This window comes from Uloborus diversus, chromosome 10 (assembly GCF_026930045.1).
Source record: "Uloborus diversus isolate 005 chromosome 10, Udiv.v.3.1, whole genome shotgun sequence".
Taxonomy (NCBI): domain Eukaryota; kingdom Metazoa; phylum Arthropoda; class Arachnida; order Araneae; family Uloboridae; genus Uloborus; species Uloborus diversus.
Window position 1 is genome coordinate 66,809,942 of NC_072740.1, and position 19,678 is coordinate 66,829,619.

At 31.4% G+C, this 19,678-nt stretch overlaps 1 protein-coding gene across 1 annotated transcript in view; it reads left to right on the forward strand.

Moving 5' to 3' along the window:
* Positions 1 to 19,678, forward strand: part of LOC129231417 (gamma-aminobutyric acid receptor alpha-like) — a gene marked incomplete in the record, with an annotated part of 271,263 nt that overhangs the window by 186,544 nt on the left and 65,041 nt on the right. Inside the window, 1 exon segment of the mRNA XM_054865726.1 lies at positions 17,759 to 17,868. Within this exon segment, the coding sequence (XP_054721701.1) occupies positions 17,759 to 17,868 (110 nt within the window).

The window sequence follows — 19,678 nt, forward strand, 5'->3', positions numbered from 1 at the left end:
GTCATCAAAGACTGCTAAAAATTGATTTTAAAATGGAAAATATTTCGGGAAGAAAATCCAGTGGAAAGTTCTTACATCACTAAATACAGCATATACATACACATTTGTGTTTTTCTCAGTTTAATCAAAAAACTTTTCGCCCCCGAACCTTCCCCAATCTCTTCACGCATTTAAAGATATCCTCAATTGCTTTTTTAACACTTCAATTTCTGAAAAATCCCCCCCCCCCCCTCCCCGTCTAACGGCACCAAAGAAAGCCTAAAACTGATTTTTTTTTTGTCAAAATTAATCTGGAGGCAGCTCTAGCCTTTTTTCTGCAGTACTAAAATTGCGAATTTTGATTTAACTTTTGGAACTTTTCGGTGCGGCCCTGAACTCTTTTTTTTTCTTCTGCAAGAAAAATATGAAGGAAAAAAATAGGTTTCCTTTATTCTTAATTAAATTCTTATTTTTACTTTGAATACTTTTAACTTTTTAATGTATTAGCTATTTTTCATCAAAGGGGCGGCAAATTGAGGAACCGCCCCAGGCGGCAGGAAGTGTAGCTACGCCACTGTGGTCACTACTAGTGCGTTTTAAACCTTGAAGTGGCCACTACTGGTGTTTTACCTTATATCTTGTATTTCAGTGTGGGCAAGTTTTAAAGGAAATTAAGTTGATTAAGAAGATTCTCTTGTCGCACAGCGGGCCGAAAACGGAAAAAAGCGCTTATAAAAAATGATCATTTTTTTCCTATCTTCAACCAATTGAAGATTACTAAATTTGCACAGGACTACTTTTTAGGCATTCAGAGCTAGAATTCTAGAGTCCTTCGATCACTACAAAGCTAAAGGGAGCGTTTAGAATGTTGAAGAACAATGAAGGCGAAAATATAAAAAAAAAAAATTGCTTTTAAGCACTCTACATTTTTTTCCTATTAAAGGCAGTTATATTTAATTTCTCTCGTGTCCAACAATAATAATAGGACTAAAGAATGATAAATCAAATATTCAAACCGAAAATCGGTTTTGACCAGCACCGAAAACTAGAGAATTCAAGGTTATTTTTTCAAAACACTATACAAAGAAATGTACTCTTATGTACTCCTTGAAATTAATACTAATTAGTCATCAATGGTCTGTGTGAAAGGTCCTGAAAAGGAATTAGCTGCGTAAAGCTGAATTGAAGTTTGGACCCTAAGCCCAAACTAGTCGAAAAAAAAACATATTACATGCTTGTGTAAACAAACAGGCAAGAGAAGTTTAAAAAACATTTTTAAGCGCTTTTGTTGAGATGTTTGAAGAAACATCTTTTGGATTCAATACTAACAAGAATGAAATTTTGGAATTCGACGTTTTCTTCGTGTTTTATATATATTTCAAAACCGTAACCAAAGAAGTAAGCTTGTATAATAAAGCCAACGTGTGGTCGATGACAAAAATGCTGAAAAGTAAAATATGAAATATTTGCTGTTATTGCCCTTAACCTGACCACGACCAGAGTCAGATTACCGCACAGGCCAACTATGTCTGGGTCTGCGGCCTTAAATCCTCAAATTACGAAAAAAATGACAACTATACGAAAAATACATGTTATTTCAAAATAATTTTTTAAAAATAACGACTTGTTAATTGGAAAAAAATCCTTAAAGGAGAAGTTTTATTCATTCTGCCAGTAGCCAATTTACCATGTCAAAATTATGAGGGTCCCCGCAGGGGTTTCATAAATACACGCACATGATAAATGATATGCGTAGTAATGTGATAGACAAAGATACTCTCAAACTAGAAAATCAAACCACTGCATTCCGCTATAAAGTATTCAGGGGTCCTCCAAATTATTTTGGGCCTAGGGCGTCACTCTTAGTTAGTCGAGCCCTGCCCACGGCAGGTCATTCTATCATACGCAATGCGTGATATCTCAGCAGGACCGCTTAAAATCTGCATAGACATTTTTTGCTTCAAGTACATGGAATGAATCTCCAAGCAATTATTTCTTTTACGAGTGTTAGATTTTGAAAAAGATGTAAGGGAGTAGTGTGACGCCATATTGAATTTACAAAAATGCAACTTGGACATCGGTATTACGATATGTTTCAAATACTGCTAGTAAGTGACATAAAAATATTATCTCAGAAATTTGTTTTAAATTTTTAGTCGTTGGAAGCAAATAAATGAATTGGGGGGTAAAAATTGGAAATATTGTGTGATTGATTTAAATGAAATAAGTGATATATATTACGGAGTAATTACATGTATATCAACAGATTGCTTAATTCTGTAAACCGGGTTAATTGAAACGTATATCGAGGCATTTCAATTTAGCCTTCCTCGTTTATCTGTTATTGACTTAACTGCAACAAAAAACAAAATTAATTTTTAAACATGTATCACTCTCATATTCTGATAACCGAAACAGACTTATTTTTGCTCGAAATGCATACTTTTAGCCGTTTTAGCTTAAACGATCGTTTGTGGTGTTAATTTGTTTATTTGTGATCACCGATCTATGCTTTCGACTAATGTAAAAAAAAATAATAAATTAAGAAATATACTGTATTTTATTTATAATTCTTCCATAAGATTAATATTTGTATGCTGCTAATGTTGAAATATTGCTTATATTATTTTTTTAAATTTGATACGTCGCTAAAGCTGTACACTTTTTATTGAAAAAAATAATAAGAATTTTTTTACTGTAAAAACTATATATTTTTAAATTTTGAATAAATAAAACTTTTTTTTAATGTTCATATATTACACTAGTCGTTTAAGTTTTTATACGAACTTACAAAAAAGAAAGAAGAAAAAAAAAACTTCCAATAGGCAGGAAAAATGTTTGAATGATTTTCCAGTACGAGTTTGGGTGAAAGTGAAATTTGAAGTCATAATAACATCTAGAGCCATTTGCTCCACAATATGTAATGTGATTTTGGAAGCAGTACAAAAAAAAAAAAAAAAAGAGGATAATTCTTTTGTTGAATAAAGGAAACTTTCGGGGTTGAAATTATGTCTTTGATTCAGCGGGAAGGTTTTATTACTTCTTTCGTAGCATTAGAAAATTCGTGCTTTATTATAATATTCCAAATGCATTCGAGCTCATCTTTAGATTTCTTCAACTCAGGTTATTTTTATTTACCTAAAAAAAATCATCTTTTTGTTTCAAAATGTGTTCGACATTTCTTTTCAACTTTACTATTTGGTTTTAATCTGTGCATTTATTATTTTTAGAAGCTAGCATAAGTCTTTTTTAGAACAAACTGTCTTTTAAGTTCATTCATAAAGTCGTCTTTTTTGTGTTAAACTCTGACGGTGATATTTATAGATTACGCATTAAAAGTATAGTATTTTAAATCGTGAAATTGAATTAAATTTATATACTCAGTTAAATACACATAAACAAAAGAAAAACAATAAAACCTTAATAACAATCACGTACAAAGCTGTTTCAAAGCTCCATGGATCGTTTTCTGGTAATTTCAAAACAGTTCTTTCATGCATTAGGTAACTGTTAATTGTTATTAGAGGGTTATAATTGTTCATCAAGTTACCCGAAAATTAAAAAAAAAATTAGAAATATAAAATGAATTTGACAAAGTAATGAAAGAGTAACTGGATACTGCCAATACCTAAAAACAAATATATTAGAAAGCAAATTGTGTGGGGAAAAAACAACAATTTGGCTATATTTAATATGAGTTGATGATTATCTCAATGTAATGTTTTTATTAATAACAATCACTTAGCTCAGAAAAACCCATCAAATATATAAGTAAATATTTTCTAATTTTTTCAGCTTTGCATATTATGTTCATTGATTAGTTTAAAATTATAAAATTAGTTTAAAAAATAAATTTTCCTAAAAACTTAAAACACTTTGTTAGTCCTCATTTGAGGCTCGTTTAAAACGTAGAAAAGATAACTTATAAAAAACCAGTCACCTTTCACATCCATGAAACAGCAAAAAAAAAAAAAAAAGAAGAAAAAGAAAATGTTGTCCTTAATTCTGTCACCGGTGAGATATTATCTTGCATATGAATAGTTAAATACTTAGTCTGCAGTGAAAGAGTTCTGTAAATACGTTAAAAATATTGGATGTCTTGCTAGAGAAAATTGGGGAAGCTTTCGTAAGTAACAAGACCACTACATGTAATACTGGAAAAACGTGTGGTCCAACACTGTTCAAACTCAAATTTCGTAAAACCGCTAAAAATATATAAACAACTCCTATGAGGTACGGGTAAGTCTTAAATTTAATTTTAAAGCTTAAAAATAGATCACACAAGGAACTGCAAACGAATATCACTTAACTCTGCAGTGCATTTTCCAGTTCTCACGCTGATAACGAGGCAAATTGCGTGGAAAACATAGGCTATAAAACAGAAAGAGTAACATTTGAGCACATGTACTAAGAGTTGCTCTTGTATTCTACATTCTTACTATTGCTTCTAATTACTTGAAAAAAAAACCTTTAACGTCTTTGTAAAGTTTACCTTTGGAAAACAAATAGTAGGTGTACGAGGGCGGTTTTTATAAGTCCGTGACTTTTAAATGAAAAAATTAAAATAAATACGAAAATGCAGTTTATTTTTCAACATAATCGTGCCTCGTGATGGAACAGCACTTTATTCTTGGGCAATTGGAGTCGTTTTTCTCTTAATTTTATCATTAAAACTGCCTAATAAATTAGCATACTACTTTCCCGTGACTGTTTTTCCTTTTTTAAGATAGTCAATGTGGATTATGCCCTTTGAATCCTAGAAAAACTAAGGCCATAATCTTTCCGGACGATGGGACTATCTTGGCCTTTTTCTGAGCAGTTTCCCTAGAAGAAATCCACTGTTTTGACTGTTCTTTTGTTTCTGGTGTGGAGCATTGTATCCAAGTTTTACTCATTGTCACATAACGTCTTAAAAATTCACTTGGATTAAGCTGGAATTTGTCTAAACACTGCTTTGACATTGTTACTCGATTCCGTTTTTGATCAACTGTCAGCAAACGGGGCACCCATCTTGCTGATAACTCTTTTATGAACAAATGTTCGTGCAAAATGTTGCAGAAACGTTCAGATGATATGTTTAACATATTAGCTATCTCACGCACTTTCACACGCACTTTTTGTTGATAATTTCTTCGTTCGGTGACTTCAATCGAACGTCCAGAACGTTCTGCGAATGTTCTGCTCGTGCGGCCACAACGAAATTCCGTACGCCACTTGTGAATCATACCATGTGATGAAGCAGACTCGGAATGATAGTTTTTCAACTTTTCTTCCGTTTCAGAAATTGTTTTTCCGAGCAAAAGGTAATGCTTCATCAACACGCAATTTTTTTTTCTCTATAACGAAAACCAAAATGTCTGCCGTTTTCTTCCGAGGCCAATAAATCACAACATAATTTAAATATCGTCTGCAAATTTCACGGGTATTGCCAAATATAACTATAAAATATAATTAAACTGCATTTTGGTATTTGTTTTGATTTTTTCATTTAGAAGCCACAGATTTATCAAACCTGTCAAAACCGCCCTATTTTTCATCTGCTGGGTTTTGAAATTCCGAAAATACCAATTGCAAATTAGCGATCACTAGTGCCGCGTCATGAGACGGGAGATATTATCACGTTGGAGTGACGCAAAGTAACCAAAATTGATGATAATACCACTAGCTGAACTGCGCAACCATCCGCGCTGGACTTCAGGAATTCATTTTTTTAACTGTAATTTTTGTGAATAACAGCCAAAATGTGACTTATTCAATAGGGTACGACATTAAAAAAAAAAAAAAAAACATACGCATTTTTCGATATAATATAAAGAGTGTCCCAAACTTAACGCAATATTTGAACTTGCCGCCTTTTAGCAGTAAATTTTTGGCAACCCAGAGAAAACAATTTGACAGCTGAGAGTTTAGGGTTATTAAAACTAGAGCGTTTTATACGATACAACAACGTGTTTTCATTATTGAATAATTATTTCAAAAATGATGAAAGTTATGGATGGTCAAGCAGTAATTGTTACTGGTGCTCTATATTGCGACATAGCAGTTCTTTCTGCCGATTTTGGATGTTATTGATGAGGACAATATGTGGTTTCAACAAGACAGTGCCACTTGCCATACAGCTCATGAAACATTCATTTACAGCATGAAACATTTCCTGGTCGCTTGCTTTCTCGTTTCGGTGATCAGAATTAGCCCCCTAGATCGTGTGATTTAGCATTATTATAGTTGTATAATGCTTCATTTTTACTAACCCTAGACTCTCAGCTGTCAAATTGTTCTTTTTTCAGTGTTGGCATCAAATCGCTGCAAAAATGTCGGCAAAGTCAAATCTTGCGTTGATTTTGGGACACCCTTTTTTTGGACCCGAGGAATTCCATTCTATTATTATTTTTTAAATAATTTTAAGGTTTACCTACCGGGAAACAAGTTTCAAAGTAAAAAAAAAGTTAAACGTCAATTTTCAAAATATTTTATGAAATTGATAACGTTAAAAATTCTTGTTCTGATACCGTTCAAATGCCTCCTTTTAACACTCTTTTTACATATCTTTATGAATATCTACATTCCTTTATAGTTTTTAGTTTGAGGATCAACCCTACATTTTCGTGAAATTGAACCAACAATCGTTTTTTTTAAACTTTTTCTTCATTGCAATATTTTTTCTTTCATGATCCAGTAACATTTTTTTCGCAATAAATGTGCACTATTCATCTCTCTGCTGAAAAACAAATTTTTAAATTGCATTAACAACCGAGAACCCACCACATGAAGGTGGTCGCTCTTCATGCTCCGCTCTGCTCCGCCCTTCCCATTCATCCTATCAAGAAATATTACCTGTTTTGATTGCATCGAAGTTTTAAATTTTGTATTTTTGATAGAAATTTTTAAAATGAATATAACATGATTTCCTTGCATTCGATGCCCTACCTGCAACTGAGAACCGTCGTCATTTTTTAAACCAATAATATTTTCCGAAACAACTGATATGAAACTTTATAAGTAATTCTTCTTAAGCTGAGCCTTTATGAGCGTAAGTTATGATGTAAGAGAGTGTCTTGTTCTTTATTATTAGTAAAAAAAAGGAGATAAATTTTTAAATCACAACTTCTGTATCATGCAATTGAAAAAAAAATGTTATCATTACCAGGGCTGCGGAGTCGGAAGAAAAATGACCGACTCCGACTCCAGGAATTTCAGATGGTTCGGCTCCAACTCTTTTACCCCAAAATCAGTCCGACTTCCACTCCGCAGTCCTGAAAATAACAACCATTTCAATCTTCAAATAAAAAATACATTTTGTGTTATTGGATATTAACAGGAAAAAAAAGAAAGAACTAGGGCAAATAGAGTGACGAAAACATATTCTTTATTATAGTCCTAATCAAACACTTATTAGTGACACTCGATGTATGTTCTAGATAAAGTATTTTAACAGTTTATTTGGACTCAAAATATATTAATTGTTTTTCTTCTTCAATTGATTAATTTATGATCTTTATAAAAATATTTATGAAGATTAAATAAATAATATCCTGCTAATTCATATGATGGCAAATCCGCAGCTTTCAAACTTTAGTTAATTATTCAAACTCATTCTCCATATATTTCGAATGACCTTCGGTGGACCTGCCTTTAAATTAAAAGTTAAATCAAGCATCTAAAGCTCAACTCTGGCGTTTAAATTTCCCCCGCACTTTGGTAGCAGTCGGGAGAATGAAAATGACTTTCCCATCTAGCACACACTGATGTTTAATAGATATTTGCCTTCGGAAAGATCTCCAAATTTTGACCAGTTTTGAAACAGCAATGTACTTTTACAATCGTGTTTATGATGGATGCTTGCTTTATATTGAAAAAGTTTACTTGTCCCAATTCCTTTTTATTTTTCGGCATTCAAAAACCTATGATTTTATCAAAATATTTTGAAAGCAATTTGCTTATTTTGAGTCGCAAAATATGTACATAAAAGTAGAGGAATTGGCTTATTTCGAAATAGTTTTACATGCTTCAGATTGTAACTAAAGTTACCCTGTTTAGATGGCTCGTTGTAATAAACCTAATACCCTACCAACACATATCATTAAATTTCTACAATTCAGGCAGGGAGAAGCAGAGTGATGTAAGGGCCAAAATAAAAATTTCGAGATAATCTGAACAAATTGTAGGAGAACCTCCCTTTTGCGTTGGTGCCAAGGATTGTACTATTAGATCTTGAAGGTTCTGTTTGACAGCATAATTGAAAAAATAAAAATAAAAATAAATCAATAAAAGACTACATAGGGTCAAAATTTCATATGCGTTTTTTTTTTTTTTTCGAAAATTAAAAAATGAATAAAAAGATATTAAAAAGATCTGACTTTCATAGCATAATTGAAGTTCCAAAATACATATTGAATGATTCGAGAAAAACAGTTAAAATCATGGTAGCTGACTGTCATGAATATAACCTGTGTGAAAAGTAATACTGATTCAATAAGAGATTTTTAAAAAAGTATTAGGAAATTTTATTGTATTTAAAGCAGGATCAAAGAACAATGAATAACCTTTCGGTCTATGGCATTTAGGTTTGAAAATATTTCTATAATAACAATTACAGTAATTAGAACAGCTTCGTAACTGACTAACATCCCAGTAACTAACTGACATTTCTGAAATTTTCTAAATATACTAATGCAAACGTTACAAACCAAGAATCAGAACGAATGAATACGTTTACAAAAAAGGTACGCAAAGTGAAAATACACTTGATAAGTTTAATATTGCTAAAATAAATATTTGCAGCATTTACAGAAAGTTGGTAACTGACTGACATACCTGCGGCTGACTAACATTACAAACATACAACACAAAATATAAATTGAGAAAAAAAAATATCCTACTTTATTGATTTCTTTAAGCTGAATTTTATGGTGTAATAGAATTTGTAAAAGACATTTTAGATGATTTTAAAAACAAATATTAAAAGCATGGTAACTGATTGACATGAGTGCAACCAGCGGGAAAAGTAATACGTATTGAATAAGAGAACCCTTTGGCTGTATTGACTTGAAAATTCTTTCATCTTCTGTTTTGAAGTGATGAATTTTTCGAATATTGGGAATAGCCCAAGAATTAATTCATTATGTAGGAATGAATAATAAATAAAATCCATACAATATGTTGGTGTCTTTACAGCTGGGTTGTTTTATACCACTTAAAACTAAGAATTTTGTTTTCAAGAGTTTTAATGAAATGCATTGAATCAATTTGAAAGTTCAGCAGAATGTCAGTCAATTACCGTATCAAGTCAGTCAGTCAGTTACCGAGGATATTTTGGTGTTCCTGATGTAAAATCCCAATTCTACTTATTCATTATTTGAATACTTTTGATGTATGAATTTTAGAAAATTTCCAACAGTAATTTTCATGCTGAGGATAAAAGTTGAATTCTTATGGTAACTGACTGACATTCATAAAATGATTTTAAGATAGTTCTGAAAGAAATAAAAAAAAAAAAAAGATATTTTTTGAATTAAGCTTCCAGTATAAAACTGTATTATAAGTATAAAAAAATACACTAGCCCCCTTTTTTACATTGGAATTTTGTTTAGGAAAAAGTTGATTACTACATACCAAACATCCCCAAAAAATCTAGAAATGACATAGATATCTGCTATGGCTTATTTTCAATAAAAAAATATAAACAAAAATTTAACTTGGTACAGCTAAAAATATATATTTCAAGCTTTCAAATGATGTACAATACATAGAGTTTTTTTAATATTGAAATTTTGATGCTCAAGTTGACATTTTCGTGGATTAGCCCATATAACGTCAGCTGATCTTGAAAAATGCGAAATGCATTTAATGAAACAAAGCGTTTTTTATGTGTCTAAAACTGTTAGTAAAATATTTACAAACAATTGATGTTATTGGTTAAGAAAGTTCGTATACACCTTGAACTTGTAGTAAGAATCATATCATAAAAGCATCATAGTATGAAGAGGCAGACTCTTGCAATTGGATTTATGTTAATGCGTCAGTCTCTAGTTTTGCCTTTTCTTTTCTTTTTAATGTAATATTTCCGTTCATCAAAAGCTAGTTGAATAATTTTACAATAAACATTTATTAGATGATTGTCTCATTACAGAAAGGTTTTGAGCAACACATTTGCCTGACTTGTCCATTAGGTTGACTTGTTTTTTGTAAGGCCTTATGAAAAATGGCGCTTGCCGCAATATCACATATGCATTCGATCGACTGAAAAATAACACCATTATGCAGAACCAATAATTATACCTAATAATAAAAATATTGATTAAATAGGGAAAAGGAGTGATAGTTAGCATAGTTTGGAAAACACGTCTAGAGTTTAAAAAATATAGTGAGAAATTAAATTTTCTCTCATTTGTAATTAAATTTAATGTTTCAAGCAATATTTTGATTCTCTTCTTTATTAAACAAAACATTTTCTTGATAAAGAAAAGTCATAATTACTGATGAAGTTCGAAAAAAAATCTCTTATTTGTCTTTATAGCGTTATTTTTCTTTGCTTGTTTTACATACATTTCATTGTATGTAGAATTGAAAATGAATAAAGATTGACAACCGTTAAACGAAATTGAGATTGCATACTAATCCAAATTTAAAAATGTAATGTGAAAAATGGCATCAGATGTATTATAAGATCTTAAGTGCCCGAGGTGGTGACAAACATGAAAACGTCGATTGGACAAAATTCGTGTATACTGACTGTCAGAAAAACGCAGTAATGCCAGGTCCGTTCAGTTGAAGTCAAAATACATAGAATCTCAATGTTTTACCTTTTGTCAATCTCTTTGTTTTGGATGAATTGCGCAGTAAAACTTCGCGCATTATGTGTAAGACTATACTGTCCGAGAGTAATTAAATATATAAGAAATTACACTTTTTATGACTGTTTTTAGCGAATGAAATTATGTTTGCATTTACCCCAGCGTGTTTCCTTTTACCCCAAAGATTTTGGGGCACATAGAAACACCCTATTTATTTTCACATAATGTTGGTACAGGCATATAATCGCAATATACACAACCAGCTTAGAAGTACCTTAAGAGGTAATGCACCAACTGTACTTTATCTGTGCCCCGTAGGTCGATGATTAAATAAATGATTCGATTAATTAATACTTATTTTCAATAATTGTAAAATATATTACCCAAAGTTATTATACTATCTATTAGTTACTTTCAATGAATATCTGTATTTTTGCTGATATACTACGAAGCTTTGAGAGGGGGAAAAAAAACACTATATGTTATACAATATCGAACTTTAACGCAGTAACGGTACTTAAAAATAAAACGGAAAATAGATTCCTTTCAAAAGCTTCGACTTTTCTTTCTCCCCATTGCATAAATTGTGTCACTCATTTGTCAGAAACTTGTGACTTTTCTGTGTCAAAGAAGCTTTAAACTTTCATAGCTATAAAGGAAACCGGGAAATTTCATCCAAACGTCAATCCAGAAGTATGTCAATTAAACAATTTAGTTTAAGTAAAATTCAAATTATTGGAAAAACCACTAGTTAGGTATCTAGTAATTGATAATACTGAATCGAAATATCGGCATTTTAATCATTCAGTCTTGAAACGTGTTGTTCTTAAAATAAAATTGTTTATCGAAGCTGCAGCAGTTGTTTCGAAGTCTAAGTGATATATAGATATAGTTAAAATAAACTTTAATTTATTATTTTTCTTCTTTCTATCAATAAACATAAATTGAGGTTTACATTTTGTGTCAGAATTTGTATCGCAGTATCAGCATATTTTATATTATTTTTTTGTTCTAATGGTACTTCAGCTTTATTGCACAATTTTGCTTTGGTTTCTGCTGAAAATAAAGCACGAACAAAACTTCTAATTCCAGCTATTCCTTATTATTAGTATGGAATCGAAAACGCGTTCCTTCAAATATCTCAAAACCTCATTTTTGCAGATGCTGCGTTTTACCTTCGCACGGCAGAGTATCTCTAAAATCGTTATTTTTATAGGAAAATACGCTGCTATAGATTATTGTTTAATAAGTAAACTGTTTTCCAAACTAAAAAGTTTTAATAGCAGTATGAATTGGTTAAATAAATACAAATATTTCGGAAGACATTTTTTTCATATTAGAAATTTATGGATAGTTTAGTCAAGTACCCGTGTTTGACCAAATTTAATAAAATAATGGCAAAAGAAAAAAAAAAAGACAACGGTTAAAAATTTTCTTGATGTTTAAAAATATTACTCTGAGCTTAAAAATCAGTTTGTCCCTTTTTGTCATTGTGCACAACAAAGTTTTGTGCACTATATTGATGTGAACCTGTTAATTACACTATATGTTACTAATCTGCTGGTTGTTAAGAATGCGTGTTTTCTTATTTCAATAGACTCATGTACAATTACTCCTTAGAAAAAGACATTTTAGAAAGTTGGAAGAAATGTTGTTGGCTATTTTAGATGAAATTTTTTTAAAGACTAATACCGCTTATTACGAGGACTACAAATTTTAAAAGCAATACATAAAATATAGTGTGTATTATATCTAACTATAAAATAAACCATCATGTTATGGGCAAATTGCCGTTTTATCAGTGAGAATGGCCTTCAAATTTGACGTGTTCCTATAAATATATATACCTCAAAGCCAGACTAACGGAAATCATATTTTCAGTACTTTTCAGGAGAGCGTAAAAACGTTTGGTTACTGCATGCGAATGTTAAGACTCGCGCTCTTTTAGAACTGGTCAAAAAATATAGAGTGATATTTTACAAAATTACGTTGCCATGTCTTATTGCAGAATTGGAATATATTCATGAACTGTGACTACCGATGAGATCGAAAGGCTAACATCCGGTTTACAGGCGGAAGTGGACGCATCTATTAATTTACAGGGATACTACCTTGCACATAGGAAAGAAAGTATTGTATTCACGGAAATTTTATCCGCCTAAATTTCTATTTTGCTTACCCCCGAAAGAATGTTGTGATGTTTTTTTCAACCCGACTGCACGTGCAGGTATATCTATAAACTTATAGATGCCCAAAATATCCATTTTGAAGATACCTGAGTGAATTACCAATAGTTTTCGCGTGACGTCCGGTATGTGTGTATGTAAGTACGTATGTAAGTTTGTACGTATGTCGGATAACTCAAAAGCTGTATGTCGTAGAAAGTTGAAATTTGGTGTGTAAATTGCTAGTGGGGCTTAGTTGTGCACCACCCCTTTGATTGGATTCGGATGTTCCAAAAAGGGTCTTTTACACCTTTTTTGGAGGAAAATCAGTGGTAATTTCAGTGCAATCTCAAGTGATGTTATAATTTGACGAACACTTGGCGATATATCGCCAAGCTTTTGATCACTGTTTTGTCGCCAAATTGTCGGTATTATTATTATTTTTTTTAAATTTGGAATTTGGTTTCAATTTGGTGCTATTGGCGATATTTAGAGAGTTATCCCTTGAATCTGGTTAAAACTGTCGATATGGGGAAACGTAATCTCTGTAAAATATAACGCTTTTTTCCATCTGCTTGCGACAAACTAGTTAATATTTGAAATGTTTTTAGATTCCTTTTTGTGAGTGACTCACCCGAATGAGGTAAAGTTGTGGTGTTGGTATTTTTCTGAAAGTGTTAATTTAAATTATTTAGCGTAAAACGAGGTAATGTGGTGCACGCATCAGCTCGTTAAAGTGCAATTACCAAATTATAGATGGTCCAACAATAAAATAATGCTCTCACGCTAATCATTTATAACCTATGGTTTCGTACTATTGTATGGATTGACGGACATACGTACATCCATTATCGCGATGTTTCAATGTTGGTGACGTCAGTGATTTTGGATACTATATATATCAAGATTGTTTGCGTGAGTTCAGTGTGAGTGTGGTTATTCGTAACATTAATAAACCAAAAGAAAAGTTATAAAAGAACAATTATTCTTGCAATGGTTTTAAGGTTAACTAAAGTACAGGGTGATTAAAAAATAATGCCGCGATTTTATATATAGCTACAAATTAAGACATATTGAACCTACAGCTCTCTGGAGGAGGTTGAAAAAAGAGCGAAGTGGTGAAGTTTCAACTGGCAACCTCATTGGCCTCTCGAGGTTCGCTACCTTTTAAACAACACTTCCCACTTCCTCAGCATCGAATAGGCTGTCAAGAAAGGTGTGATTTTGCCCTTTATGATTGCCCCCTTTAGCACTAGACCTCACACTGCATGATATTCTCTGTGAATTTGTGTAAAGGATACTGTGTTTCTGTCCTTAGCTGCTGCTCTTAACAAAATTAAAAATCGGGGAACTTCAGTATTTGCTTACGTAACTGCGAAAGTGCTACAATACATATAGCAGGAGATTGAATACAAGTGTGGTATTGTTTGGGTGACAGGAAAAGAAACTTCTGAGGTATAGCATGTTTGTGAAATATTCGTGTAAATTGTCATATCTATAGGTTAAATAAAACACAAAACATTGAATTTTTATTATTATTGTATTACAAATTATTATTAAAAGCTTGATTACCGAACACGCCAGCTAAGCCGTTGGTCTTTAATCCCCGAATGGTAACCACCCCACAGTTATTAAATATGTTCTACCCTAGTATTTATGAAAATGAATTAAAAATTTAAGGTATTTCTTTTCATTTACTTATCTTTTTTTTATGTGAATTTAAATTGTGGGTTGCTCTGCATCCCAACAAATATTTCGAGCGGCAAACAGCGTCAAATATACAGAAGACGGCAAAAAAATGTTGCCTAGGATACCCTACCATCTTAAGCTGGCCTTTCAAATATTATGCACAGAAATCCAGCAACTGAAACATCGCACGAAGCAAGCAATAGCAAATTGACCTTAATTTGTGGAAGCGTTGTTATTAAACATGCCAGATGTTTACTCTAAGTGAATTTTTCTTTTAAGTAACTGGACACCAGACTGACAATAGGGCAAATATGCCGAAAGAAATCTTTGTTTTAGAAGCCTGAGCTTGTTTCAGAAATGCACAAAATAGAGTTAAAACAGCACATTTGGGACATAACAGCAGCACTGATGTAAAACGAACGTAGTGCTGATAGAGAAAAACTAATTTCATATTTCAATTCAGCACCCTAATTATAGATAAAATTCTTCTCAAACTCTCAGCTCGGAAAATAAAATCATTATCCTGTGAATTTGAGAAATTCATTATCATGTATGGTTTTTACTAATACTATCGATTAATTGATAGTAGAGGAATGTGGAGCTAAGTAATATAATAGAATATTTCACTCTGTTTGGGACGCACTCAATTACTACTGAAATTATTTTAACTATGATGTTAGACATTGTTGTCTCCTGGAAGATTTTTTTTTTTCGCTTAAGTCCAATATCTCCCCAAAATCTGGTACTGATATTATAATATTTTCTGGAATATAAAAAAACAGTTTGTTATGAACAAACAAAGCGGAACAGTTTATTTAATAAATTTACTCACTTCTTTATTCATTTATTGGTATATTTATTAAATAGTTCCTTACTCAGCCGCCAATTTATTTTATCGCTGACTTATTCAACATTAACTAATTTTAGCACATTTATTTAATACTTCATTATATCATATTCTATTTTTTCAAAGGAAAATATGTTTGTTACTTGAATGGAAATCATTTCAAGAAAAAAAAAGGTATCACTTTGTCACTTGTGGGGTCAAATATGCTAGTTTCAAAATTTGTTTTAAGGTGAAAAAAAATGCTCCCTAAGGTGCAAAATAGCAAATAAAAGCAAGTTAAATCATAAAATGTATTGTTACTTTTTTATGTGCTGTTTTTCTAAAATAAGTTTCCAATCTAATAATATAACAGATTTTAGCTATTTCACTTTGATTTTGTTTTCTAACTTCTTGTCCATGCACACACAAAAATTATGATACAATATCTTCATTGATTACTTGTTTAAATAAACAAACTAAGTCACACACCAAAAATGCGGTTAATAATTGTGTTTGTTGAAACTTCTTTTGTGTATTCATTAATCTATAGTTTTATGGTTTTTGTTGGTTATTTTGTGGACCTCTAATGCTGCTCCTTCTACTGGTATTTAAAAGTGTAAGCTTTATACTGTGTTTAAAACATCTTTGAAAAACTGAACAAATAAGTAAAAAAAATAACTGATAGAGCTTAAGATGAAGCACCCAGAAAAATGAATTTAAACAGTGAACAGTTATTTTATGAAGTAAAGTTAATCATCGTTTCAAATTCTGTAGCAGTATCTAGAGTAAGAAAAAAAAACTTTGGATATAATTCAACCATTTAAATTATCGGTTTACTGATTGTAAAATCCGTTGTGTATTTCCTTTAGTATTAATGCAGTAGTGTTATTTTTCTTCGTAGTCCCTTAGCAAATTCGTTGCTGTTCATACTTAAAACTCGTATCATGATATTTTAATATTTTGGTGCCTCTAATCAGGAATTAATGATTGTATCTTTTCTTTTATTGAAAAAATTTCTTCAATTATGCGTAAGATAGTTCATTTTCGAAAATCAGGCTTTGCGAGGATCAATTCCCGCGAAGAGCACTGCTATTCAATCAATTTAAGAACTGAAAACATAAATTTCGAGAGACCATATTTTTTGATGCATTTTTTAATGATAAAAAAGAACGAATTGGTAGAAAGATTCAGACACGCTATTTACATTTTTTGCATTGAAAAATAGTTCCCTGTAACTCCGAAACACAATTTAAACCCCGAAACACAGATTCAGACAAGCATTTTACACTTTTGGCATTAAAAAGTAGTTCTCTGTTACCCCGAAGCACAATTTGAAATTGTGTGCAATGTTGTGCATTTGAAGGTTGTTGCTTGTTTTGAAATGATCATCTGGTTCATTTCATATAGTGTGGCTCTGATAAATTAAGCTGTGACTTTGACAATGTTTACTTTTTACTACAATGTCCAGTTCAATGCTTTACAAAACTACAATGATCTCTTTGGTGTTATAGAGCAATGTAAGTGTCTCCGAGTTGAACTGGATTACCTTTCTGGTTGTTTTGTGAAAGCATTCCAGTTCAAATTCGCGACAATAACACGTCCCTTTTTCACTAAGATCCACAAAAAGTAAGCACAATTTTCAAAATCAAGCTTCAACTTATCTGAGACAAACTGTCCTAATATATAATAAATGGGAACAAATTAGGAGTTGATACTTAGGTGCAGCATAATATATTTTTTTCGGGCTTAATATGTTGGATGATCTCTTGAGACCCTTAAGCAAAAATTTTCGTCATTACCCTTTAAACTTATTAATGAACATGTTTTTTCGACTTAACAAACTACAAACGTGTGTGTGATTCCTTAAGCAAAAAATTTCGTCATTACCCTTTAAAATTATCAATTTTTAAGGAAATATGTGAGTGTGATTCCTTAAGCAAAAAATTTCGTCATTACCCTTTAAAATTATCAATTTTTAAGGAAATATGTGAACCGTTACGTGCGGGACAAAGGGTGGACTTTTTCGTAGAATGGTCTTTGAGAGTGACTAGAAAAGTATCCTTCATTTCGATTGTCTTGCATGAAAAAGGATAGACTGCTTTCACAGAGAGGCATGTTTCAAAAATAACTCCTTTTGCTGAACTCAATTTCATTACTTTTCTTTCTAATAGTCTTAAAACCATTTTCTAAATCTCTAGTGAAATGAAGTTTGCGATAATTTACATAAATCAATCATCTTCATATTCTATAAACCTGCCCATAATACTAGAACTAGCTGTTTTAAGCAAGAATGTTTCTCTTTTCAGAACGGCTTTGAACGATTTAGCTGCAGAAGGGCTTTCAACCAAAAACATATCGGGCCTATTAGATAGCTTGTTGGAAGGTTACGATTATCATTTGAGACCAGGTGTTGGTGGTAAGTATATCATAATGGTTTTCAATAGTTATTTTCTTGCACATGAACGGTCTAAATATCACAAAACAAAGAACACGTAGTAAGGTTATGAACTCTAGAAGTACAGGGAATTACAGGCTTCATTTCATCTCTTTGTTTGGTTTTCAAATAAATTTAGTATTTTTCATGTTTGTAATATTTTTTTTTAAGTTGCTTTTTTTTTAAAAATTACTTCCTAAAGAAGAGAGCTAAACACTACTAGAAAACATTATTAGAATATGTTTTGCTTAGAAATACTTTTGTAAGCATAAGAGTTAGAACGTTGTATCGTTTAGACTTTTTAGAGTTAACTTTTGAAACGGGAACGTAATAGGCTCTTTACAGAGTCTTTCAAGAGCATTCATTTTTTAAATCTTTGCAGTAAAATTAATTTTTAATTTGATTATTTTAAAAAAATCCTTTTGAAAATTGCACCTAAAAATTTTAGAAACAAATCCTGGATTATTTTTAATTAGAAGTTGATTTCTGAGAAGTATCAATGAGAAAATACGAACTTTCTTTAAGAAAAAAAACTTCCTAGAATTGTCTACTAAAAATTTAACGTAATGGATGGTATGAATATCACAATGCAAAATAAGTGTGCATTGTTTACAAAACTTTTTTTTATTGATATTTGTTCTGTTCTTATTTTCGACTTGTATTGTTATTTATTTGCACATGAGCGGTCTAAATATGACAAAACAAAGAATATCCAAGTTGCAACGCCTAGAAGTTTACAATCTCATATTTCTAGTCTTTGAAGAGCATTTATTTTTTTATCTTGAAATTTATTTTTATTTTGTTATTTAAAAAAAAATACTTTTCAAAAAATACATCTAAAAACTTTCGAAAAAATTGTTGGATTAGTTTTGCTTAAACTTTCTATACTTTCACTATTAAAAAGGAAACTTAAAGTCTTGTATGAATATGATTATATTTAAGCAAAATACAGTGAAATATGTAAACTCTTAAATACAGTAATTTTCTCGCTTTAAAGCATGGACAATGTAATCTGAGGATTTTGTTTAAATAAATTCATTAATAATTCTTGCAACGCTTAGTTCAAAAGATTTAAGAATTTTGAATCTTACAAAAAATCTAAGCACACATTTTGATATTTTGGTAATTAATTAAGTGTTCATTTTCAGACACTTAAAACGTACACTTATTATAACATTATTTTAAACGATGATGTAGATTTTTTTTTTTTTTTTGGTTTTTGTTCTGTTGACTTATTTGTGTAAAATTAGATATTTTTTTGTAGTTCTATTAGTCCTGATTATCGATGGTGACACTGCACTGTTCCTAACACTAAATGAACATTATTCTACTTTCCGAAAACTTTTACCTTAAAAAGGCAATCTTTGTTTCCTAATGTAGATAAGTGGAACTTACTACTACAACAAATTAACTCATTTACTCACGACGTATCGCGAACTGGATGGACTACAGGGCCCGATTAAGATATCAGGGGGCCCTAGGCCTATGCTTTTTTGGGGCCCCTGTGTAGTCAACCCTTAATATATTAGCCATTGGCAAAAACTGTTTTAGCTATTAGTTTTAAAAAATAGCCATTTGGAGTCCCTAGGAAACGGCCTAGTTGGCCTATTCAGGAATCAGGTCGTTCGGACTGATCCCAAAACTCACACTTTTTGCGTTGAAGAATTAGAGCCTCGTTCCCTGAAACACGTGTCTTCACTTTATTTGAAAATTTGTGCTTTATAAACATTTTATTTCATACTGCTGCGTTGCTGCACAAAACATTATTCATTCGGCAATGTGTAGTTTAAAT